This window comes from Salminus brasiliensis, chromosome 18, assembly GCF_030463535.1.
Source record: "Salminus brasiliensis chromosome 18, fSalBra1.hap2, whole genome shotgun sequence".
NCBI classification, from domain to species: Eukaryota; Metazoa; Chordata; class Actinopteri; order Characiformes; family Bryconidae; genus Salminus; species Salminus brasiliensis.
This window is the reverse complement of record NC_132895.1, coordinates 22133350-22160141: the sequence shown is the minus strand read 5'-3', so window position 1 is coordinate 22160141 and position 26792 is coordinate 22133350. Positions and strand designations below refer to the sequence as shown.

At 41.6% G+C, this 26792-nt stretch overlaps 1 protein-coding gene across 1 annotated transcript; it reads right to left on the bottom strand.

The window, feature by feature from the left end:
• Positions 1–2600: 2600 nt before the first annotated feature.
• Positions 2601–4068, bottom strand: pou4f4 (POU class 4 homeobox 4). The gene is made up of 2 exons (XM_072662165.1): positions 3949–4068; positions 2601–3545 (listed from the first exon to the last, which is right to left on the bottom strand). The coding sequence occupies exons 1-2, from the start codon at positions 4066–4068 to the stop codon at positions 2601–2603; spliced, it is 1065 nt and encodes a 354-aa protein (XP_072518266.1).
• Positions 4069–26792: the final 22724 nt, after the last annotated feature.

The following is a 26792-nucleotide window of genomic DNA, read 5'->3' as shown; positions in this document are numbered from 1 at the left end:
TTATTATTATTATTATTATTATTATTATTATTATTATTATATTATTAATAAGGAATAATAATAATACTACTAATAATAACAGTAATAGCAATAATAATAAACAATATATATATATTCTAAGTAGAAATATAAATACGCCTTACTGGTTGTGCAATGAACATCTGAGAACCTGGTGTAAGCAGGTCAATGTTCCGGTCCACAGGCCCAGCAATAATAATAATAATAATAATAATAATAATTGTATATGTTATATTAATATATGCAAAATAATAAATAAAATAAAGCATTAAACTAATGTTGTATTTTATTTTTGTCAGAGCGGCTACTGCTGTCATGGTCATTGTCTGCGAATTGAAACTGTGTTCCTCAGTTTGTTGTAGAACATCATTCAGGGAGAGGATATCATCATCTTAACAAACACACACACAAAAATCAATACTATCATAACCGTTCATATTTATTATTCATTAATAACTGATTTTACAGACTGAAACCACCTGCTGCACACCCGCGAGCTCCGGACACCCTCCGTCTGAAACAGTCACTCTGAGCCGCACAGCCGGGTCAGCCTTTACTCACCTCGCGCGGGCAATGTCATTTATTTAATGTAGTTTAATTTAGTTCAATGCAGTTAGTTTTATTTTATTAATTAATTTATTTTTATTAATGTTGTGTTATTGTGGTCTAAGGTGATAAACGAGCCGAGTGTTAAAAATGATAGAAATGAAGAAATAAAGGTGAGAAAGCACGCGACTGGACAGGTTTATCTGTTCGCCGTTTCACTGCGATCTCTAATCTGATAACAGACCGAAATAATGAGTTTGCCCCTCTGATGATTGCGATTATAATAAAAGAAGGAAAATCAATCAATAAAAGACTCTCAGAAAGGTGATGTGCATGCTCTGAACTGATGTGTGTCTCAGTAATAACAACAATAAAATAATACTATAATCATTTAATATAAGAATAAAATAATACGAATAACTTAAACAATAGGACAAATAAAAACTAATGTCAACAATATCGACAACAATGAAACAACAGCAAAAATAATGTAAACAGAAAGTAACAACAACAACAACAACAACAACAACAACAATAATAATGATAATAATAAATAAATAAATAACGAATTTGCCTCCCCCTTTTCCCATCACAAAAGGAAATGTACACGTTTATAGAAATAAGTAACTGTTAGCCTATTCGAATAAGATTTTTTTGAAGATTATAATTCAAATAAAATTGGAGTTACCATAAGATTCGGAATAGCGATACAAAAGTAATGAATTCGAATTACAATGCAAATTAATATGAGACTGCAATTACGATAAAAGCAGAATTAAATGACGACTAAAATAAAAATGTAAAAGTAAAGAATATAATTAAAATAGAACTAGAATTACCGTTCAAAATTGAAGAAACACTCTTTTGCAGGCAGTGAGGTAAAACGTGCATGGTTTATTTGAATTTCTGTCGCTTACACAGACACATTTAAGCACACTTTCACAAATGAAAAAATACGCGGATTTCCAAATAAATTAATGTCAAATAAATAAATAAGAAACAAAAAAAAATCATTAGAAATATAAATAAGTCAAAGACTGGTATCTCAACAGTTATCTACAAAGTGCAATGGACATCTGAGAATGCGGTGTAAGCTAACCAATGTTCCCGTCCACAGGCCCAGCAATAATAATAATAATAATAATAATAATAATAATAATAATAAAGACAGCAGATAGCAGTTTCGGTGGAGACATAGAGGGGCCTTTACATCGTTTTTAATCTAATCATTTGATTGTCAAAGCATCGTTGCAGTGATAATAGCTGAGACATGAGCACAAGATCTATCTAATTTAACCAAAACCAGGTGTGAACAGAAAAAACGGTTTTAAACACTAGTCTGTTTTTTTTCGCCCTATACTTCCAAAATGATCATGAGGGTATGTGTCAGAACGAGGGTCATGAGGTAGACACAGACTGGTAGCCTATTTTCGTGTGTGTGTGAGAGAGTGTGTGTGAGACGGTGTGTGTGTGTACGTGCCTGTGCGTGTTCTCTCTTATTGCAATGCATTCAAACATGTTGGGGAGTTTTAAAAGCACACTGAACGCCCTAGTCAACCATGCAATGGGTTACAGCAGTCCCTCCTCTCTCTCTCTCTCTCTCCTCTCGCACCCTTCTTCTTCTTCTTCTGGATCACATCGAACAACATTAAAGTTTCTGACTCTTTTTTTTTGTTTCTTTTTTTTCTTTGCTCGAAAAAAAAGAGAAAATAAAAACGAAAAAGAAAAACGATGACGCGCTCTTCACAGAGGTGCAGCGTATTCACAGGTATGTACACGAATGAATATAAAAGAGTTATTTAAGAGAATAATCGTTATTATTCTATTTCCCTTTTGTACAATAATTCATTGCCACTAGTTTGTGATTTTCTCTCACTCACGTCTGAGAGCATCGAGTGTCTTCTTATTGGTTTGTTTTGTTTCTCTTCTCAGGCTGAAGTTTGTGCTGTTTCCAGTCTCTGGGACACTCCAGCCACCCCCCACCACCCACCAACCCGTCCACCCACCCTGAAGAACAACAGTAGAAAAATGGCCCTCTAGTGCGTCGCCGAGAACTTCATCCGTTTCTGCTTTTGCCTCTGGTTGCAGAACCACACGCGCACCACGTTCTTTTTCAGGTCCAGCTTTTCGGCGATGGCGGCGATCTTCTCGGACGAGGGCCGCGGCTGCACGGCGAAGTAAGCCTCCAGCGAGCGCTTCTCGGGCGCCGCGATGGACGTGCGCTTCCTCTTTTTGTCGGCGCCATTGAAGATCTCCGGCTTGGTCATCTTCTCGCGCTGCGCGCGCTCCGCCTCCTCCAGCCAGGCCTCCAGGATGGGTTTGAGCGCTACCATGTTGTTGTGCGAGAGCGTGAGCGACTCGAAGCGGCAGATGGTGCTCTGGCTCAGGCAGCCCACGCCCGGGATCTTGAGGTTGGCCAGCGCCGCGCCCACGTCCGCTTGTGTCACGCCGAGCTTAATCCGCCGCTGCTTGAAGCGCTCGGCGAACGACTCGAGCTCGCGCGGGTCTGGCTCCGAGTCCGGCGCGCCGCCGCCTCCTCCTCCGCCGCCTGCTCCGCCGAGCGCGTGCGAGCCCAGGGCGTGCGGGTGCATGCTCATGCTCTGCGGGTGGTGCGGCTGCATGTGGTTGATGGCCGCTGCCATGTGTGAGTGGCCCGTGCCCACGTCGGCGGTGGGCATGGCGCCCAGGGAGATGGCGGGCGTCAGGTGCTCGAGCAGGTCACCCTCCAGGCCCTGCGCGGCCTGGTGGTGCGGGTGGTGGTGATGGTGATGATGGTGGTGCGACGTGAGCACGGACGGGTGATGAAGATGCGCCGAAGACGACGTGGGCGTGCATGTCATGCTGGTCATGGTGGTCATGGTGTGGTAGGTGGCGTCCGGCTTGAACGGGTGACTTTTCTGCGCCACGATGTCCACCGCGGCCAGAGCCTCGGCCCTCTGGAGCAGCGTCTCGTCGAAGCCGGCGAAGATGTTGCCCTGCAACTGCGGGTGCGAGTGAGAGAGAGAGAGCGCAAAAAACACAAGAGGTCAGCATTAGCGCACGAGGCAGCGAGTCTGATTATATGTATGTATTAAAGTAGGGTTTAACTGGACAGTCTTAAGTGTGGCTGCGTTCTTAGTTCTTTTAAGGAAAAGTAAAAACATAGTGCAAAGAAATACAGTACTTTTTACAGTACTTTTTACAGTACTTTTTTTTTTATTTTAAAGCGCAAATTGCGCAAAAGCGAAACAAGCAAAAACAAGATCAGAAAATAGTTAATTTGTCCAGTTAATTATTTAATTAATGTGCGTTTTTAGCAAAGTCTCTAGTCTAGTCTCTAAGATCACTAGTCGGTAGCCTGAAAAAACAACAACAACAACAACAACAACAAAAGCTGGTACTCACTGAGGGCGTGGGCAGACATGCCCGCCGAATAGCCTCCGAGCTGGAGTGGAGAGGTGTGTACTTCGGCTCGTGCAGGATCGGATGCATACTAAAAGGCTGCTTGCTGTTCATGGACATCATGATTGCAGAAGTTAGAGAAGGTCGTTTTTCGTCGTCCTCGTTTAACTCCTTTTTTGCTCCACGTAATATCGTGCAAAAATGTCAGGAAGATGAAGAAGAAAAGACATATATAGAGATATATGCGGTAGGAAGAGAGGAGACAGGTGTGACTCCTGCCCGGGAGATTGTTGTTCTCCAGCAGAGCTGCGCCCTGAAGCGGACCGCTAACAGTCTGATACAGTAGGTATTTTACGCACGCACCTAAATAGAACGCTGCCCTTCTGGACCCGCCCTCTCCAACTTTCCTCCAGCGTCATTGGAGTAGCCGCGCTCAGACACGCCCCTCCTGGGACTCCGCTCCCTGTGCCTTCAGTCACGTGCTTTCACTGGTGCTGAAAATTTGACAGATCGCAGGGTGGCCTGGAAGTACACTAGGAACCAGTGTGGCAGGTATGCTCACCTAGCGGTTCAATCCCCCGTCGTTTGTGTGAATTAACGGCTGCTTCCTTCTTTAACAAAGACTGCTGCGGGGATCTAGAACAGCTGGATGTCGTTGAAGTTACTGCTCGTTTCAGCAGCTGATAGCCTTTGTTTGATAGAGACAGTCGTTCCAGCAGTTGACTGTGTAAGAACGGACCAGTCAGTAAAACTACTTCTTAGTGATCCTGATTTCAGATCATTGACTGAAATGTGGCAGGCATGATCTGATAGTTCCTTCGCTGTGTGGCAGGCCATACAGTTTGGTGCATGAATTAATTATTGCCCTTTTACTTTGTGGTATGCACCACAATATGGATTCCCAATTAGAGCATAAATAGCTGAAAATGGATAAGGGAACTGCAATGAAATATTTATCATAGATATTTATGGTCTGACAAATAAAAAACGTCAATCAGCTTATAGGCTACCTTCTCAGGACACCTTGGGAACCAGGGAATTGCCAGGGAATTTGAATTGTCACATTCAGTGGCGATAAGAGCAAACTTTGGGTTCCACCAAGGTCAGATACCTTCCTTTTGAAAGATATAGTAAGTTATATATAAGTCATTGTCTTTTTGCTATACATATCTCAACCTATAGCCAGGTCGTGGTACTGCTCCTCAAACCAGTTGCTTAAAAAAAAAGGTCTTGATTATATATTAAATACACACCCATATAAAAGACAAACTTCTGGGCAGGCCTTTTTGGTGACGCACACAAGCTGTCTCCCTTTGGCTTGTATTGAGCCCACACAGCCATCATTCTAATTGGAGCTGAAACCCCAGACACTGACAATAGCAGCCCACAATGGAAGAGGCAGTCTCGGCGAGTCTGACTCGGAAACCCGAGCAGCGAACACTGCCAGCGACATTGTCCCCTTGTGCCTGGCTCCCTGCTATAGTCTTGGCACCCGCTCATCAAATATATATCAGCGCCGCCACCTCTCCCCTGGCAACCACCACCACTGGGGACTCCAGGCGATGAGAGTTGGGCGAACGTAAAGAGGTGGGAAAAAAAGAGAGTGAGACAGGCAGCACAAAAAAATATATATACATAGATCATATAATCTCAAATACCGATGTATGTGCACGCATAGAATGACAGAGAGCTCTGCACTCGGTTAGCTGCTTTCACAAACCTACCTGTGAACGTATTGAGCCGTTCCATCATCTGTCTCCTCTCCTCAGCTCCTGTCATCTGCACTTCCTCTGCCAGGCTGCCAGCATGGAGCTGTGCTCCCTTTCCTGATGAGTTTTCTGCAAACAAGCCTGGGGAAGTGCTTGATTATTGCTAATGGAACATTTTCCTCAATGAATATTAATGCTGGAATGGGGAATTGGTTGTATTGGCTGTTCCTCTTCTAGTTAATAGGCTGTGCAGCATAGACTGCTTGCAAATGTTATATCTGCTACTCGAACAGCTTGCATGAAAGAGGGGAAAACACTGTAGATTATTGTTTAAATGTTGCATATAGCAGTTTTATGTGTCTATACGGAGGAAGGGGATGGAGTCAAGTACTGGGAGCTCTGGGATCAACTTCGTTTTTCATGTACATTGTTTACAGAATAAGATCTTTGAGGAACATTAGGAGCTTTAAGGAACTTAACTGGCTATCTCCTCATACACTCTTAATTAAGGGATGAAACCCCTTGAAACACACTGTTGATGTTATGTTTCTTTTTTTTTTTTTTGCACATATTTGCTGCTCTACCTTATGGTCCAAAATCATATGTTTACATCATATGCAATTTTTACATCATATGCAATTATTATTTGCTATACAGAGCCATTTTTTAAAGTCAGAGAATATTACCATTCAAGAAACCATATTAACATTCAAAGGATTCTTTGAAGAGTTGCGGCACAGCTCTATATATAACCATTGCATTAAAAACCCTTAAAGCACCCCAGTTTTAACGGTTCTAGGCATGTAAATGTATTTTGAGTGATGCCATAAAATAATCACTTGTTGCTACCCAAAGATCATGTTTGTAAATGAGAGATGTGTGAGTGCGAAGAACCTTTACATCATGTGAAGGTTCTTGGAGCCTTGAAAAGGTTCCTTACACTCATGATCTCTCTTATGATATCGCTTAAGAACTTTTCGTAGCACCCATACTTTGAAGAGTGTACTTGTCAAACTGTCTGATATAAATATCAGAACAAAAGTCCATCTTCTGCTTCACCACACCTCCACCACAGGAACATCTCCACCTCTAATTCTTAACTCCATGTCTGTTTCTCTTGTCCCAGGTGGCTCTCTTCTGTTTTTGATGTCCAGCACAGCTACAGATGCTTTCCCCCACTTTGAACCCATTTGTTCATCTTGTACTACTCTCAGACGGGCCTGTCCACTTTTACTGTACACTGACCATCCCATTATGTGCAAGGTGTGCTTCCATGTGTCTTGGGGCAGCAGTTGGAGGGAGAGAGAGAGAGAGAGATACAGGGAGAGGGAGAGTGAGAGAGAGAGGAGGCAAGACGTCACCACAAGTGAATCTTTCTGGTACGTTAAGCAAATGGACAAACTCTGCGGTGAGCGGAAGAGGACACATGCCTCACTTTCCTCTCTTTCTTCTCTATGTCCTGATCATTTTTGCTAGACTTCTCCTCCCCATTTCATGGCAATTGATAAATTATGGATAGCGTGTAAAATCTAACGTAGGTCCGCGACCGTTCACCAAATCAGCGGGTTGGTACTGTGGGGCTGCTGAGGGGAAAGGGTGTCTAACTACACACTTTAATGTAATTGCCTTTAGGGTTCCTGGTAAATATTTTATCGACTGCCAACACAAATTAAAGATACAAAGCCAGAAAGGGGTGGGTGTGTATGTGTGTGTGGGGTTGGGAGGGGTAGACCCTTCCTCCCCTCCTCTTCAAAAGATATCCTGTTGAGTTGACATGCTTGGTCCAACCAGGTAGGAAAAGAATGCTGCCCTGTCCTTCATGTGTTTTTAGGTGCAGATCCAGTAAGTTTTTTAAGTTGAAAGGGAGGAGGGGGGGGGCGATGTAGGAAGGGCAGGGGCGCTCTCCATGAGACGTGCCTGGTAGAAATGGTTTGGTGCTGTTCACTCAAGCTGAAGGAGCTCATGACTTAAGTGAGTTCGAAAGGAGTGTTGAGAAAAGAAGGGATGGTGGGGTGCTCATGTACTGCCAGAGGTGGAAAAAGTACAGAGAAGCTGTAACTAAATGGAAGTAAAAAAAATAAACAAAAGAGGAGGTAAAAGTCAAGACGTATCTGCATTGAAACATACTATAGGAGGTATCCCTCTTCAAATGACATGTTGGGTTAATTTTCTACATTCTAAGCAAATTAACTTTGACTTGTGGTGATAGTGGAACCTTGTTGGTGCCAAACAGAACCATCAATTAAAAAAAAAAGATTTAATAAAGAACCACCTTTAAAAGGATTTCCACCAATGCAAAGAACTGGTCCTTTGAGCTGTCATGGTTCTATACAGAACCACACCCTTTACAAAAGAACCCTTTGTTAAGAGTATATGTACAAATTAATGAACAAATGCCCCAGTTCTAAAGATTCTAAAAAAATAAAATAAAATGACATTGGAACCCTTACTGGTGCTATTCAGAACCATTACAAAGAATCCATATATAACACTCCACAAAGAGATTTCCACCAATGCAAAGAACCCTTTAACCAACAAGGAACCATTAAAGCATCCAAATAGTCCTTTGAGCTGGTACAAATAAATGAACAAATGCAATACAGGAAAGTTAAATATTGCATTTTAGCTCAATATTCAGAACCCAATTTTCAATTATTTGCAGAATTGAACAAATTAGCAGTAAATCTTAACATATAACATATAAATAACAGAAAATGGAAGTATTTGTGTTTTCTCTGAATGGGAATTTATTTTACTTAGAAAACCAACAAAAATGTCCGAGCGTTTGCATATGTTGATAGTTGAACTATAAAATTTAAAGTTTTCTATGTTTAGTGATGTGTGATGCTGCTATTAATAGGTGGTACTGATACTTATACTTTTAACAGTGTGGACAGTGATGCCCTCTCTGGGTCTTCTCAGCATCAGGCATAATAAGCTAGCAGACAATTGTAGCTGGTTGGTTGGGTTAGCTTTTAGCCTAGGAACTGCTGGCTTTCCCGACCTTCACTTCATTGCCTGTTGTGTTTGAGCTTCTGACACAGGCAAAACCCAACAACACCAGAGTATCCTGAAGCGGTTGTTGTGTTTTACCACATCACCAGCTCTAAATAGAGCTAGCAGGGTATGTTGGTGGATGTAAATTTTAGGGGGAAGGGTGTAAATGTAACAAGCGTTTTTTAAAATTGCCCATTTCCTTGCTCTGTTTTGAAGACACAATAGTATTTGAGTTTTACAGTATGTCATGTCTATGTACCAAACTTTCCTTATTCAACTATGTCAAATTAAATACAGTTTTCCTTTCAAAAGCCCCTTTAAATGTAATTGTCTTGTCATGTCATGTGAAACCAAAGCATTTAAAAATATGAACCTATTTGCCCTCCAGGACTTTAACCCCGCCCATCCACGGTGACACTAGTGTGTAAGGTGTTTTATCTTTTTTGGTCTCATCAAAACAGCCTGTTTAATTCTGAGAATAAGAGAATATGGAAATGTTTGTGTACAACATACATTATGGGGAATTATGATAATGGTTTGGATGTAGGATTGGACCTTTTAAGTACAGTAATAAAATGCACTCACTCAAGTATTTTCCTCTCCTGTGTACTGCCAAGACTAAGGTTGTACAGGCAGGATAGGACAAAGTGTGCACAGGAAAACTTCATTAACTGACAGGTCAGTGGCCAAAGAGCCATGAAATATGCATGGCAGCTGAGGTTGTGGAGAGTAAACTGACCTGTATGTGATGTGAGGCCTCAGTAGGAGGATAAATTCACCAACAATAAATTTGAGCTGCTGTGTAGTTTAGTATGACCTAATTTTATATGTTAAATATGCTGTTGATTTGCAACGTGTTTAATATGGAGTCACTTTAATTTCAGTGTCTTTAAGGTCTCAGATCCTGGTTACACATGGTCTACTGTATTACACATGACCATACTGTATGTATGATTGTTGCCTTTAATACATGATTGCTGCTTTACTAGTGCACAATTACACAATACACTATTACTGCTTTATTAATGTGTAATATATTTCAAGGGAACTACTGGATGGTATTGTACAGTACCTCCATCCTTCTCTTGCTTCTCTTTCTTTATCCACACTGCTTCTCTCGTTTCACTGTCTTCCACCCCAAGTTTACCTGCCATTTCCCATCCTAGCAGGATTGGCCACACTAACTCTGGAAAAGCACAGATCAATAGATTAACTGAGTGCTTATGAATTATGCAGAGGAGCCTTACAGCAGTTGGACATAAAGTGTGTACTCCCGATCTGACGTGTAAAAGCTTTAAAGTACAGGGCTGTTTACTTGTTCCAGAGCGGGCAGGGTGCTGGGCCTTAAGACCCCCCACCTAAGACCCCTGCAGCCATGGCCCACAATCTGGAGACCTTATAGTCAGTAGTAGGGCGAAGACCATAATGAGACAGATGGGGGGTGGGAGGTAGGGGGGGCTGTGGTAGAGTGTTAGTAGTAGATTTGAACAGAATTTGGATTCGCTGTGGCATTTTTGGTTTCAGTCAGTGTCTCTTCATGGAAATCTAACATTTGTTTTTGTTTGACAGCTATAATTGACTTGTTATTGAGGCCTATGTAGATTATAATATAATTATAATAAATACATTAATAAATATGGAGTTGGATATCGATATTCTAAAGCATATCGTGGCAATATAATTAAACACGTTTTGTCGCTGTCATGTAAAAACCAATAAACATTTTTCACTTTTTGACTTAATTTGAATCAGGCAGTTGTTCTTCAACTGAAACTCAAAGTCAGAAAGATTTTCCCTTCTCCTGTAAAGTTGCTATTTTGGAGATACAAGATTTTTGCATGACAGCCGCAATATATATATATATGTATATATATATATATATATATATATATATATATATATATATATGATTTGAACACGATTGAAGCCTTTGTGTCCTCCAGCACCTTCTCTAAGCATCAAACCCTAGAAGAGGCACATCCACCAACCGAAGTAGCCTGTCGTGTACTACATGGTTTGTAATTTTGAATATGTAATTCTCGTATTTGGTATATTTGCATACAGTCACATTTGATATCTAGTGTTTTTTTTTGCTCTACAAGAATAGAGATGAGTAAACAAAGCAAAAAACAAATAAACAAACAAAATGATGTAAATACATCAGTGAACAGAGGAAGGCAGATTAATGATATGTAAATTTTAGTTGCATTCAGTCTCCAGCGTTTCAGAACAGTGCAAAGAAAGGAATGGCTCTTTTTACAGTTGTTTTTTTTTACCCTTCCTTCCAAAGCTGTGGAGAATTGTGCGGCTCTGTTTCATCTCTACTCCCGACAGTTCTCCACAGAACAGGGACGACATATTGAGACAGATGTGCTGTGTGACAAGTAGATAACTGGCAGGCATTTGTTTAGAAGCCAACGGAGAAATGCAGAAAAAAGAGGAAGAGGGCCAAAAGCTCAAACATTTGTCTTGGATCTCCTTTCTTCTTTATTTAGTGAAATATTAATGCCTTAGCTTGAGGCCAAATATGTTTACGCAGGGCATTCAGCATGCGGCCTGAAATTCCGAGTGATGCTCTCCCATTGATTCTCTTCATTGTGGGTTTATCTTTCTAATTAGAGGTCGTGGGCTGTTCTTCTGCCTCATCCGCTGCCTCAATGTGCACCACTATCCTTTCTTGCCCTCCTCCTCTGTTGCTTTCACTCTTGTTCCCTTTTTTTTTTAATGGAAGATTGTTGTATCGCTAGCTGTTCAATTGGACAGACTTTGTGCACCAACTGCTTCAAAGTACCATTGTCTTAATTATTGGCTTGTTTGGTGTTGAATGGGATAGAGAATCTGTATGTGTGTGCATGTGGGTAGTGTAGACCTCTTGAAGTGGTGTGGATAATGAGCTTGAGCTTGGAGTGGGTGCGATAGAGTGAGGGTAAAAAATGCTTATGTGGTTTGAGGGCTCTTAAACCATTCCAGACCATTCCGCTCCACTCTATGATCCAAAAGCTGGAGTATGCAGTGCATGCCGTTACCTGTCCATGAAATACATACCAATTGTTGACTAAAGTGTCCCTAAAATAGCGTAGTCCTATGAAATCTCAGGGAAGTCTTCCTCTGGTGTTAGAAAGGCTTGATCCTACTGCTCTTTTCTGGTGTCTCCACAGACCAGAGGCAATGGCAGTGAAGGTCTCTGCAGGTGGTCAACTGAGCAACGCAGCATGAGGAGAGACAGTGAGAACTACATTTTTTGGGGCCTCTAGGGAGTGGGGATTGTTCAGAGATGGAGGGGCACATGGGGGAGCACTCTGGAACCCAGCTGGTGTAGGACGTGGTGCCATTGTGTTCCATAGCCTTCTCTTCACAATGCTAACAGGATTAGCGTGCTGAAGACACCCGTTCCTCGCAGCTCTAGGCTGTTCCTCCCATGTCTCGTCTGACCAGGGCTTTAAGGAACTCATAGTTCTGCTTTGATAGGCCATAACGGTGCCCCAGAGGGAGCTCCAGGAGAGCTCTTTCTTCCTCTGCTTCTTCCACTTGAAATGGACGAAGTGAGCTCTTTAAGAGCAGTCCTGCTTGTGCTGCTTAAAATGTCAGTGGATTCTAAACATATTCTGCATGCAGTAAATCCTAACCTCTAAAGGTATTGACCGGTTATAATTTGTACCCAGTTGCTACAGGTCCTATATTTGGATTTTGGGGTATTATATTCTAAATGAGGTTTCTCATAATCTTATGAAAAAGAACGTTCTTTGTGACTCTGAAATGGGTTATCATGGGTCTGGTAGACCTGCAAGTCAGTGGTCTTGTCTGCTGGTGTAGGTGCAGTGGTAGTCCGCCTGGAGGCACAGCACTCGTACCTGACAGTGCACGGTGCAGCGGGACACTGCTCTCATTACAGCAACAATGAAATAATTATGAATGCCGCGGCGAGACTTCATCAGAGGAATATCTATTGTATTATTTATTCAGTCCCCTGGTTCAGGGAGAACACATATAAACTTCCAGCCACTCTCTTCCCCTTGCTCACACACTCCTGTCTGGCTTTCAAAGCAGTAGCCTGCTTTTGCCAGTTTTCTTCAAGCCTCTCTAGGCCTCGGGATGCTTTAACTGGACATCCACTTAGAAATTCAGGAATGATTGCTCCTGAATCTGTCACAGGACTGTTGGAGTTCATAGTTATGCCATTTGGATGACACAACTACTTCTCAAAATTCATATCATTCTTCTTATAGTTCTCATGATTTCATGATTGGATGTGGAGCTTCTGAGATTGTGGATCCCATGGCTTGTCCATTTGCAACCACTAAGGAAAGTACTCTGGACTGTAACTGAGAGATGGGGCCTTTGAATAAGGGCAGCAGCTCTGGTACCAGCGCTCCAAGGCCAACTATTCTGGTGCACAGGTAAGTCAGCTTGGGATACCCTCATGCTTCTTCAGGCGTCTGAAAGATGAAGTCAGGTTAGTTGTTTTAATAACAGAAGTTTGGAAGACATGTTTGTGTTGGTCTGTTTGGCGGAGCAGTGTCCACCTTGAACGCTGAAGCTGAATGTGCTGGGTGGGGGGGCTGAAAGAGCTCGACGCAGCACCATTAATAATGCAGGGCTTGCCTGGCAACACCATGGCTGATGCTTGGCAACGGGCAAAGCTTTGCAGACAGGGGGAAAGTGGGAGCAGAGGGCGGGGTCCCGCAGGTGCCCAGCTCCTCTTTTGCTCCTCTTTCTCATCTGTTCATCAGATCCTGGCCTGGGATAGAGGTTCTGCATGGAGCAGATGCACCTCCTGCTCAATCAGCTGCAACAGAAGAAGGCTTTGTTACCTTACACTGTAACACATCGCATGAAGCCTTTGCCAACACTGTACTCTGGAGCGGCCACTCAGGTCTCACACCTTCTTATGGGTTTCTACCATCTTCATCTGAACATTTGTGATCTCTTGTGTTTTTTATACAAGTTCAGATTATACTCAAGGGTTATGAGTATGCATGCAATGCATGCAAGGTGCGGGCACTGTTAAGGGGTAATGTGGATGTTTATGGTTGGAAAAACAGATCACAAGAGCTCTGCTCAAGTGAATCTGACATCTCAAATAAAACACCTCTTTTTGTTATGAAGATTATCTCTATTACTTATTCATGGCAACACAATCTGATCAAACCTCCACTGACAGATATGATTCTAAAACTTTTGAGCATTTCAGTTGACAAATACAATCTTTTGCATATGAGCATCAAACCATTCCAAAAACATTTTTTGGCTGCGCTGTAGTTCCTCCTTTTCCTAAGATGACTAGATATGCTGGTAAGCAGACCATGCGAATACTTATGGCTGACTACGGTTGAGCTGTAAGCGTATGAAAGACTATAAATTATGGGAGGGGGGATCTCCTTCCCCCAAAGTCTTCTTTTGAACCCAGGGCTGGGTCCACTGCACCATGGTCTGTTCACAGAAAGCTTTAGCCTGTCGGACCAAGGTGTGCAGTTAAAAGATTAATAACTTACCACATTCCCTGATTTGTTCATGTGAATTATTAAACATCACCTCATTATCAATTATTCAAATATCAGATTTTGGTCTTTTTTTCTCTACTCACATCCACTGGAACAATTGCAGTCCCTTTCTCTTTTGATTTCTGTATTTCTGGGTCTTTTTAGGGCCTTTTCTCTCTGTGGTTTATGCCAGGTGTGGAAGACTTGTCTGCAATTCTGTTCCATCAGGTTTTTTCTCTTCCTAAAACATGATTAATACTTTATGGTGAGACCACAGATATGCCATGCAAGAGTAAGTAATGCTCATGGGACTTGGTGGAAGTGTTGAGCCTCAGCTCAGCAGTGCTGAATTCCTGCACAATACTCACAGAATAAGAAGTGTTGAGCTAAGCAGTCTCTTAAGCTATGAAGATCTTCATTCTTAGCATCAAGTGATATGTTGTTAACAGTGCTGTGGGTTTTTGCAGATTGACAACAAGGAGGATTTTTGGGTACGAAGATTCTAAAGTCATGCAAAGCCTTGTGTCTCCATTTTTGCTGCTTTCCACTTTTTGACATAATTTGAATATGGCAGTTGTTCTTGACATTGTTTCAAAAAATCTATTTCCAAAATGACCTGGAAAAAGATCTTTGTCCTTTGTCTTCCATTGAATGTTAAGAAGATTTTCCCTCTCTTGTAAAGTTGAAATTTAAACTTTAAAGTTTATATAGAGATCCTTTAAACTTTTAAAAGCTCCTCCACATTCATAGGCCTAAGGGTGGTTGAGCTTTAAATGAGGGTACAATCAAGCCATGTCAGATCTTTCACATCAGCGCTTTATAAAGAAATGACAAAGAGTCAATTTTGACACAGTGACTGTGCCATGTTTACCAACCAACTATAGAAAAAAATAACCTAAACAGTTTTTATTGATTACATTTTATGTCCAAATGTTTTTGGACACTCCTTCTAATGAATGCACTCAACTATTTTAGGTTGGACCCACTGCTGACATTGATGTATAAAAGCACACACACATTGCTTGTCTAGTTCCTGTAGAAACTTTAGAATGGCCAGTAGAATAAAACTCTCTGGAGCAGATAAACATGAACCCAGTGGCACCATGCCAAATGCCAGGTGGAGCGGTGGAACTGTCATCTCTGGAATATTTTTGGGATGAGCTGGGGAGTTGGAGATGAGATGAGAGTAGTAACCATCCAACACCCGGACCTCACTAACGCTGAATGCAATAAGATTCTCACAGCAATGCCCACAAATCTAGTAGATTTGTTCCGTGGACAGTAGAGGCAGTTACTCTAACAAAATCAGGAATATAGGCTATGGATATCTCTTTTTTCATCCCTTTGAAATTAGAGAAAACAATGAAAACAAAGCAGGTGTCCCAATATTTTGGTCCATATAGTGTTAAATTATGTGTAGAAAAATGTGGCACATTAATTCTATGAGTCAAAACATGCCCATACCTTAAATTCAACCCAATAACATCATCAGTCATTGAATATTAGTGTTATTCAGGATGTGCATAGCTTTGCACAGTGCTGACAGCCATGCATAGAAATGAAACGTCTTATTTCTAGGATGTCAGAGGCTTTGTGGCGATGACCTCACTGTCTTTAATCATTCCCGTGCTTTTCAGGGCTCGACTCGCTGAGGAAAATAATCCGTGGCTCTCCCAGAGGAAGACGTATGAATATTTCAGTTAAATCTTCCTCGCAGTTGTGTTCAAACATTTGTCTGCGTGCATCTAGATATTAAGCAGAAGAGCACAAATAGATGTTGTGTCTGGGCCCTGCTTTACTATGAGGTTAGGTACACACTACCCCACCCCCACACACACACACACACATAAAAACACCTACAGAGAATGTGGCTTTGGGCCGGCCTTGTTTAAAATCATCCGGTAGTTTGTGGTAGAGTGTGCTTGTTAGTGTGTGTGTTTGTGAGAGAGAGAGAGAGAGAGAGAGAGAGAAAGAGAGAGAGAGAGAGATGTCACTGCTCTTTTTCCTGAACTCCTCAGCCAGTCTAATGTGTTTCTGGTTCTGCTCTACACTTCCGCAGACAGGCGGAGATGCAGAAAGGTACTGATAAAAAAGATGAAAAATAACAAGCCATCACTTTCGCTCTCATTACATCTCAGCAAAATAAGCAAAATAGAGAGAGAGACAGAGAGAGACAAAGAGAGAGAGAGAGAGAGAGAGAGAGAGAGACAGAGAAGAGGGAAAAAAGAGAACTTTATTGGCACACCCTCTCTCTCGCTGTCTTTCTCTCCCTCTCTGCCTCTCTCTCACTCTACCTCTGCATTAAGAGATGCCTGGGGGCATGCGAGCGGGGATGGTGGAGGGGGTGGGGGGTTGGGGGGGTCAGTTAAGAGCTGTCATTTAAATAAGTGTTTGCACAGAGAGATAGCGAGAGAGAGAGAGAGAGAGAGAGAGAGAGAGGATGGGAGCAGGAGGAGGAGTAGAGAGTGAGTGAGAGGTGGGGGGGCAGGGAGGGTGGAAGGAGGGTGGGGGGACAGTCTCTTTAATGTGCTTCTGATCTCCAGCACCAGTACACAGCTGCTGCAGCAGCAGGCTCCCCTGCTTGGCCATATGTTGCCTGCGCTGCTCCAATTATCCTCCCCAGAGCTAGGGCCCACTCGCAGCCTGTGTGGCTGGCCCGCCGGGGTCGGCTAGTGTTTCAGCGCGGACCTCACTGCTGTCACCGCGTTTGCACCCTGCACACCACCCCCCTCGACGAAACACACACACACGCACGCACACACACACACAGAAGCACGGCTCTCTCTGTGCCTTTGCCTTTCTCTTCTTGTATCACCTACGCTTATACACTATAGGGACAAAAGTATTGGGACACCTGCTCATTCGTTGGCATTAAGACAAGTACTACTATCTACTGTCCAAAAGAAAAGGCTTTCTACTAAATTTTGGAGCAACGCTGTGAGGATTTGATGGCATTCAGCGACACAAGCGTTAGATGTGTCAGGATGTTGGGTGATCCCCACTCCGCCTCATCCCCAACTCCCCAACTCATGCCAAAAGTACTGCATGGAGCACCATCCACCATTCCAGAGAACAAGGTTTTGCTTCCACAGCACAATGCTGGGGGGCTTTATACCCACCTGCCAATAGGTTCATTTATAGGTGCTCAAGAGAGTCCTATTCTAATGGCAATACTTCTATACAGAGATTAGACAACTGTGTGTGTTTGCGTGTGTGTATTTGCACATCTGTCTCAGCAATGGGTGCAAAGCAGCCGAATCTATTCATTAGAAGGGGCGTCCGCAAACATTTGTATATATAGTGTAAATAGGATATAAATCATCACTGTCATGCAAAAAATATTATCTCCATTTTGCGGTTTTTTTACATTTATTGTCTGAATTCCAATCTGGCAGTAGGATGAATGGACCAATAGAAATGCTCCACACTAAGTTGAAATATAATCTTTTTACTAAGAGTTTTTTTTCTTCTCTTGTAAAGTTGGAAATTTGAAGATACAAGGTTTTTGAGTGATAGCAATGATATATTTGTAATAGGACACTGGTAAATGCTTATTTCACATCCTGTCTTTAATTTTTAACCATTTTTTAAAAACATTTTAAACATTTTAAACACCTTAGATTTAGGGTTAGAGAAAATTCAGGGTCAGGGAATTTTGGGATTTAGGGCAAGGAAAAATTAAGATTGATTTAATAGACATTTATTCGAATGAAGCATGCAAATAAAGACTATATTAATATTATTTTCCCATCCATGGTCATCCAACTGGTATAGGTACGGCGCACTCACTTCTTTCTGCACTTTTTTTTTGTTACAATAATGCACCAAAAAGTTTTTTAAAGATACAGGCGTTTGTGTGACAGCAATGGTCTGTATCTGTAATTGATTTGGTTGTTCAGTTAATTGACGGCTGCTGTAAATCAGGAGATTCAGGGCTGAACAAATGATCAAAATAGAGAGATTACCACCAGTATAATAGTTGTAGTGTGGAGTGAAGAGTTCCACAAGTTTCTCCTTTGAAAGCAAAAGAAACGGCAGCTGCAGTGTAACTCAGATGATTTGCTCTCATTAGGCCTTAGGCCTTTGATCATCCCTTCGAACAGAAGATGGATGGTCTATAATCACAGGCCTGGAGTGCATCCTCCATTTCATTTTATCACTCAGCAACACCGCCCCATTGGTACTGAACCAAGCCATTCAGTGACTATATCAAAAACTCATCAAGTCCACGTTTTACACTGTTTGATCACACCAGCTGATTTTGACAGTAGTGTACAATAGTCTGAGAACACACCCGAGTATAGTTCTGTGTATATAAGCATAAATATAAGTGGTTGTATGGGTGTCAGTTGGTCTCATTTATCCAGCTATCTAAGATCAGCTCTCATTAGCTGTCTACTTGGATTCAACATTGTGCAAAAAGCCTTAACTAACGCCAGATCAGCAAGCTTGATACATTTGGGCCAACCATTTCATGTTTTAAGTAAAATACAAGGACCTTTGTTTTTTCTAACTGGTTTAAAATATCATTTCCATTTTTAAAAACAAGATTGTCTTCTATTTTTTTTAATACCATTCTCTTACACATTTATTCTGCACTTTTAAAAATAAACATGTTACAAAAGTTTTTTTTCAATAATACAAAAAATAATAATAATTTGGTGCTGCCAATTTGGTGCTGCCAATTAACCCACCCATTCATAACTCCCCCAAGCGATACTCTAGACACTAGGAGGGTAAGAACTTAAAATGTCTCCTCTGGTACATGCAAAGCCAACTATCATCGCTTTTCGAACTCCCGTCGTTAGGGCATCTCCAGGTAGCCAGCATGCTCGGATGGAAGAGTTGAGTCTCTAGCTCTGCCGCACCACTATGCCGGCCTACACCACTTTAAAGAAATGCCAGTTGTGCTCTCTCAGACTCTGGCTGCTGATGACAAAGCGGCATGGCTCAGGATTCAAACTCGCAACCCCCCCTGGCCATAGTGTTAGCACATTAGACTGCTGAGCCATTCGGAGCACCTATAATAGGTTCTTTAAGTGTTGCCATAGAAGCCATATTTTTGTTTTCCATAAATAACATTTTTTTTTTGTTTTTTTTTACCAGTTTAAAGGTTCTTTACACTCCCATGATTCCTCTGTGGCATCACTTAAAGAACCCTTATTTTATGAGTGTAATGCTATAGGTTTTGTACAAGCACACCTTTAATCTATTTGCTTAGGGACACAAGACCTTTACATAGTACTTTACATTGTGTGAACATTAGTCAGCAAAAGTGTCCAAAAACTTGCTGCTTACAGTCTGGTTTCACTTTTTAAGTTACGCTTTCAGAGACATGAGCCTTTGTTTCGGAGTGCACAGCAGCAGCTGGGAATTATTATGAATCCAGCGCACCTCTGACAGTCGGGAGGCGATTGACATGTACTATTTTACTAGGGAGTAGGTTGGACTTGGCTCAGTGACATTCCCTAGTAGCTGCACCTGCCAAAGGGGTGATCCCAACACACCCCTCACCTGCTCCCCTGGCGATCTATCTCTTCGGCAACTACAGCCCCTCAACGCCTCTGTTTACTAAACTTTCCACCTGTGAAATATTTATTAGAGCAGGGAGGCAGATTGAACTCCGGAGAGAGAGCGAGAGAGAGCGTAGGGGTGAGGGGTGGAGGAGAAGGTTACAGGAAGGGGTGTAAGGTTTCTGTTGTGTTTGTTGTGTTTGTTTTTTGGTTTTCTCTTACTCAGAAAGTGCTCTGGTCAGCAGTTAAGGAATGTGTGCGGTCTTGGAGATGACATGAGGTGATGGGCTGCACTGGGTGGAACAGAGTTTGAGAAAGATGGTACTGAGAATACTGAGCATAGTGGAGCCCTTTTCAATGCTGTGTAGAACCATTTTCCCATTGTAGAGAATCATCATTGGCTTTACTAAAGAACCCTTGAAGGTTTTAAGCCTCTGCGCTTAAGGCTGTAGCTTATCTCCTATATCTTAACAGGACTAACTGAGATGCAGATCCAAGAAAATATCCACCAGTACTCAAGGTCAGCAGTACGTTATGGGGTCACAGTGCCCCACATGTGCTGTAATCCAAGACGAGGAGCAAGAAAAGACAGGTCATAGGTCAAAGAGGCCTGGGGACATCATTCTTGTGTCATCTTTCCGCATTCCCTAAGCCCTCGTTTCATTCCTTTTCCTTGCCATAGTAATTCCTATTTGAAGGAACGTAATAGCTGCATTTTCTCCCATTCTGAAGCTCTTGTTTTCATCCAACTGAAATCCCTCCCTTCAGTTACTCGCTGCAACCGCATTGGACAAAAGAATAGGAAGTAAACCAAGCTGGCTCCTCATGAATCTTTAACCGGGAGTTTGTTTTGTCTTATGAATGTAATTAATGCATAATTAATATTTAAAGATTGCCTCATTTATCAGATTTAACCACTTTACCCACTCACCACAACAGAGTTGAAGTCATAAAGCAGGGAGAGAGTGAACAGTAGGGAGACATTTTGGAGTCAGCGAGAGACGTCTGAGAACGGAGGCCTAATGAGGTTGGGTCTTAATTAGTGGCGGAATGCAGCGGTTTCTTTTGTCAGATGTGGATTCCCCTGGACTGCCACAAAACAGGTCACTAGACCAGGGCTCTGTTCCTGTTCTGAGCCCAGCACAGGAGGAGCCAGAAACAGGTCTCTGGTGGCCCCCCCATCTTTCCTTCCCCCGGGTCTCTGGTGGCCCCAGTTCTCAGATAAGACTGAGAACTGTGACACATTTTAATGCGTCCCCCTTCAGATGTTGAAGGCAAGAAGCACTAAAACTATCTTTGCCTAAAGACTTTTCTTTATTTTAGTTGTGGGGGTTGCATTTCCAACACCACTGATTGTTGACTGAGGTTTTTTTTGGTGGATTTGTTTTACTGCAATAGTTTTTTTTAGATTTTACAGTTTGCAAATGGCAAATAACAACTAATTACCATTAAATCCAACCCTTTAACTTATTTGACAAAATGTTTAACATATCCCTCGTTGTACTGTACAGAAATCTATTGTATATAAATAATACAGTAGGTCATTGCTGGATTCTGTCAGTTTCAATAAGTCTATAGAGTAAATTTTATGGTCATGTGTAGATGATCATATTTAACTATCATTCATTTAAATAGACATTAAATTCAACTAAATTCTTAATAACTATAATTTTTTATTATATCTAACCCTAAACTAAATCTTGGTCTTAATGTCAGCTAAAAAACTAAATCTAATTCTAAAACTAAACCTAACCATATCCTCCCCACCAAAACTAAGCCTAGCCCTAACCTTCACCCAAAACCTAATTCTAACCCTAACTTCCGCCTAAATCCTAATCCTAACCCTAACTTCCACCCAAAACCTTATCCTTAACCTTAACCTCCACCCCATAACTAATTCTAATCTTAACCTTCACCCAAATCCTAATTCTAATCCTAACTTCTATACATAACCAAATCCTAACATTAACCTCCACCCAAAACCTAAACCTAACCTTAACCTCCACCCAAAAACTAAGACTAACCTTAACCTCCACCCAAGGCCTAATTTTAACCCTAACTTCCACCCAAAAACAAATCCTAACCTTAATTTCCACCCAAAAACTAAGCCTAACCTTAACCTCCACACAAAAACTAATCCTAACCCTGTCATCAACGTAAAACCTAAATTTAATGCTAAATTCAACCCTAACTTTCATGACAACCCAATCTTAACCTCCACCCAAAACCTAATACTAACCTTAACTTCAATGTAAAATCTTACCCTAACCTAATCCTAAAACTAATCCTAACCTTACCTTCAACATCAAACCTAAATTTAATGCGAAATCTAACCTTAACCTCCACCCAAAAACTAAGCTTAACATTAACCTTCACCTACAATCTAAATCTAACCCTAACTTCCACCCAAAACCAAATCCTAACCTTAACCTCCACCCAAAAACTAATCCTAACCTTGACATCAGCGTAAAACCTAAATTTAATTCAACCCTAACTTTCATGACAACCCAAAAATGTAATTCTTTAATTTATAATTTAATTTAATAATTTAATTACCTAATCCTAAATTGTATTCTAATCTTAACCTTCGCCCAAAACCTAATTCTAACCTTAACTTCAATGTAAAATCTTACCCTAACCTAATCCTAAAACTAATCCTAACCTTAACTTCAATGTAAAATCTTACCCTAACCTAATCCTAAAACTAATCCTAACCTTAACTTCAACATCAAACCTAAATTTAATGCTTAATCTAACCTTGACCTAAATCTAAACTCTAAACCTATTCCTAAGTCTGAACCTAACCTTAACTTTAACCCAAAGCCTAAACTTAACTCTATCCTTAACTTCATTTATATCTTTGGTTTCCCATCTTCTCACACTGAAACAAATAAGGGAAAGGCCAGTCACTCCCATTGCTTCCCGTACTACAGTATACAGCACTCTGTCGTCTGAATGCCTGTGTTTATGATATAAACACTGATATGAAACATAAATTAACTGACGTCTCAGTCTTGACCTCAACACAGCTCTAATGCAGAGTACAACACAATGTGCTCTCCAGTCTCGTCAGTCATTCGATGAGGTCTATTTACCCTACATGCCTTCATCAGATCCCACTGCCTCTGCTCATGTGTCTGCCACATGAAACCGTCACCAGGTTCCCTCATCACGCTGCCTAAAGTGAGGACTAAGTAGGCCATTTCTGCTTGTCAATATATCATCACTGACCTCAGCTGTGACATGGGGGATCTGTGCGCTCAGTGAGTGCGTCGAGTTCGTAGGGGCCGTGTGTTTCCTCTCCTCCGCCTGGGGATGTTGCTGCTGACGACTTGCTTAATAATCAGTGACAGAAGACAGACTGGAATCAAACTAGCTCGCTCAATTCCCATGATAAGAGTGGAGTGACACATCCGTTGTGTTTGAATATGACCCAGATTGCACGGATATGATTGAACGTGGTGGGAGGGAAGCTAATCACTAATGTGTTGGTGTGCTATTCTCTCTTCTGCGGTATTCACATAATCTTCACATTTGTCGATTTGCCAAAAAATGCATTCTTACTGTGGTAAAAAAAAAGGAAGATTGACATTTTTATCATAAAATAATGGACTAAATTCAGTTCTGGTGTTTTGTTATCCAGGTCATTTGAAGGCGATGTAATGGCGAAATCTAAAATTCTGCTCATACACTCGCTAGGTTCCTTGCTTTGATGGAGGCACCGGCTAATGGGTTAATTTAATTCCACCAGGCAGCACACTCTGTCTTGTAGCTAACAATTAGCCGGGAATGGAGTCGTGAATTTTTCATGATGAGCAAGGTAAAGAGAGAAAACAGGGAAAAGCCTCCTCCACTTAAAGGAGATACCAGAGGGCAATGTGGCACTAGCTTTGCACTCTCAGCTCTCTCTCTCTCTCTTTCTCTCTCTCCCGCTCTCTCACTGTCTGTCTGTCTCTTTCTCTGTCTGGCTTTCTCTACTCCACTGTCAGGAACTGAGGGCCAGTAGAAATCATAACTATCACTCATTGCAAAGACACTTTTAGAACTTGTAGCGTGCTCTGGAGACAATTTGCTCTCTGAAACCTCAGGATGGACACTGATCACTCTGGTCTTCATTAGCACATCAAGCAGTTCAACACTTAGCCTGGTGAGAAAAGATCCAGAGTGTAATGGCAATCACTCAAAGCCCTTACTGTCTCTTTAGCGATTGCGTCGCTGTCACACAACAAAATCTCGAAACTCCAAAAAGGAAAAAAACCCTTCTCAACTTTCAGTGGAAATTAATTGAAAAAGATTTTACTCCAGGTTATTTTGGAGCATTTCTACCAGAAGACTCTGAAGACAGGAGGCAGTGAATTTATTTTTTATCAATTAACGTGATGGAACAATTGTTAACAAGTTAGAGCTGTTGATTGTTTTTGGCGTAGGACCCGTCATCAGCCCAGGTCTTGCCCCATCGGGACTCGAACTTTAAAGCAGGGGGCAGAGCCTACCCCTGAGCATCCGTCAGGACCAAACTGGTGGCGGTGGGGAGGAGAGACGTGACCTCACTTCTGAAAGGAACGAAAACTATCGTTCCTACTATGGGCTCGGCACACCTGTTACGGTTGCACTATGTAGCTTAGGCAAAGCGGGCTGGACAACATTTGCGAGAACTGTGTAAAGCTGTATAGGGCAGTATGGTCCAGTAATATTACTATACCAAAAGTCCATACACTTATTTCACTTCAGATGCCGGTTCTCTTCAGCTCTTCAGCTTGTAAAATGCACGTCAAAAGCATGTTCTTTAGAAAGGAGGAAAGTGCAAATTCAGAAAGACAATGTTCTCGCATGCTACTTTAAAGTCATGTATGTACAAGGTAAGGACCACAACGCCGTTTTTACTCCTGGGAAATTTTTTATGAGCTCCAATTCTTTGAGTTGGAAGTTTGTAAATGATGTTGGCCACTTATAATTATATTGTAAACTGATTTCATGTATTCAATTATTCAGCCTCTCATGAACACATACAATAGTAAAACATTGATTACCTAAAGCACATCCTCAGCTCTTTGTTGTCTATGTTGTTTCTAGACCAAAACCATTTGACCACATATCAAGTCAGAACTTTCAGGTCGGACCTGAAGGCAGTAATATTTAATGGTATGGTAATCAAGTCTGCTGCAGCTTTACAGACACACAGGACCAGATTAAGATCATCTGGTTGCCCTGGGCATTGGAGGTACAGTATGGTGCCCCACAAACTCTACAAGCACCACACTCTGCCTAACACACAACACTGATAATAACCTCAGACCTTGCAGCAGTTTTACTGAACTCATTCTTCGCATAATAGCCCCAGCTAAGCCTTGTCGAGGTCAGCTGGGGATGCTGACAAGAGGCCATCACCTCACTCATTAAGATCACTAGAGTGGTAATGCACAGCGGATAAGAGGCCAAAATGACCATTTTTGTTTTGTCTGTGCTTCCAGTCAAGGCTGTCGATGCTGTCTTCTTACGATATAGCATATAAAATGTGCCAATATTAACACAGGAAAAAACTAATAGACACTGGAGATGGAAAGTGAGCTGTTTTGTCATTGAAACACATGGGGATGGGCAGAACTAACATCATACTACAACCAGCCAGTATAGACACCAGACCTTTGATTGCTTCACATTTGAGAGACGATGCGCTGTTCATGTTTTCTTCAGTCATTGAAAACAGCTTCACTTCATTGAGCACCCTTTTGGTTGCCCTGGACATTGTGTCACTTGTCCCTGGACAATCACCCAGGTCATCAATATGGTAGATCCAGCCATGAATCTTGTGATGTAAGTGCCTGTACAAGAAACAGTAGGGACTGTATTGAGCAGTAGTCACTCAGAGCATGAAACTCACAAGGAGTCAGGCCAGCTTTTTAAGTCAGGCTATCTTTTAAATCAGTCAATGCGAAGACAGAAGTAACGCGACAAACATGGAAGGGTAAATGCTAACATCACAATAACATTAATTACACCCCTGAATGTATTCTTGAGGAACCTTTGAAGATTATTCAGTTTGAAACTGTGGAGAAACCTCTTAAGGTGCTTTGAGGAACCTTCAAGGAACCCTTTTCTTCTAAAATACTTTTCTTAAAAGTTCCTCAAACCTCTAGAGGTTCCTCCACAGGTGCAAATTGAAGAACCTCCAGAAGTTCCTCAAGGATTCTATACGTTTACTCTGTACACCATATCTAACTATAAAAACATTCATTTGTTTCATTTAGACACTTATTCAACAACTATTTATCCACTTTTACATCTCCAGTGAATTGAGTCCTTGATGCACCTTGAGCCTTGTGGACTATGTCCCCTTTGAAGTCACAGACCCCTATGAACTGGCTTCACTGGCTCAGTCAGTAATCCATTATTGGATAAATGTTGTTTGGTGAGAGTAGCATTGTGATTCTGAGATTCACTCTGTAAATTTGGGTCGCAATAAGGGTTTAGTTGCAAATTGATGATAGAGAACAGATGATGGCAGGCAACAGGTGGACTTCAAGGAAAAAATGGTTTACATTCATGCTTAATTATTCAGTTTTCCCTCCATTCCATCATTTATTAGCTGCGGATTATATCTGCAGACTTGCCAATTCCTGTTTATCTACATTAGCATTTAACCAAGGACCCTAAACCTCTCTTCAGTGATCTAAATCTATTGTTTAGCCATCATTTTAATAGTACACTATTGAGACGCTATTGTATGTGAGTAGTGTCTATTCCTCTCAAGGACTCAATATTTGTAATGCATGTAACATCCCCAGCCAATGCCGAACTCCTTTCACTCACTGGTGCATTAATGTTTGTCTTATTGTGGATATCAGCACTTCTGAGGCCATTAAGAGAAAATGCATTGACAATAATATGAAGCATGTTGGATCGGTGAGGCCTCTATTTACTGGAGGAGGGGACTGTGGGGAACAGTTAAGACCGAAGCGATGCAGGTTCCGTTATTGAAGGCCACAGTGCTTCATTCACAAAAGGCATTATTTGATTTAAAATAATCAGGTTTCTCCACTGGTGAACTAATAACATGAACTGATGTCATGTGGTCAGCATCACTGTCCTTACTTGTTTGTTAATCATAGTTTTTTATTCTTTGCCATTGGTTCAGTTGCAATAACATG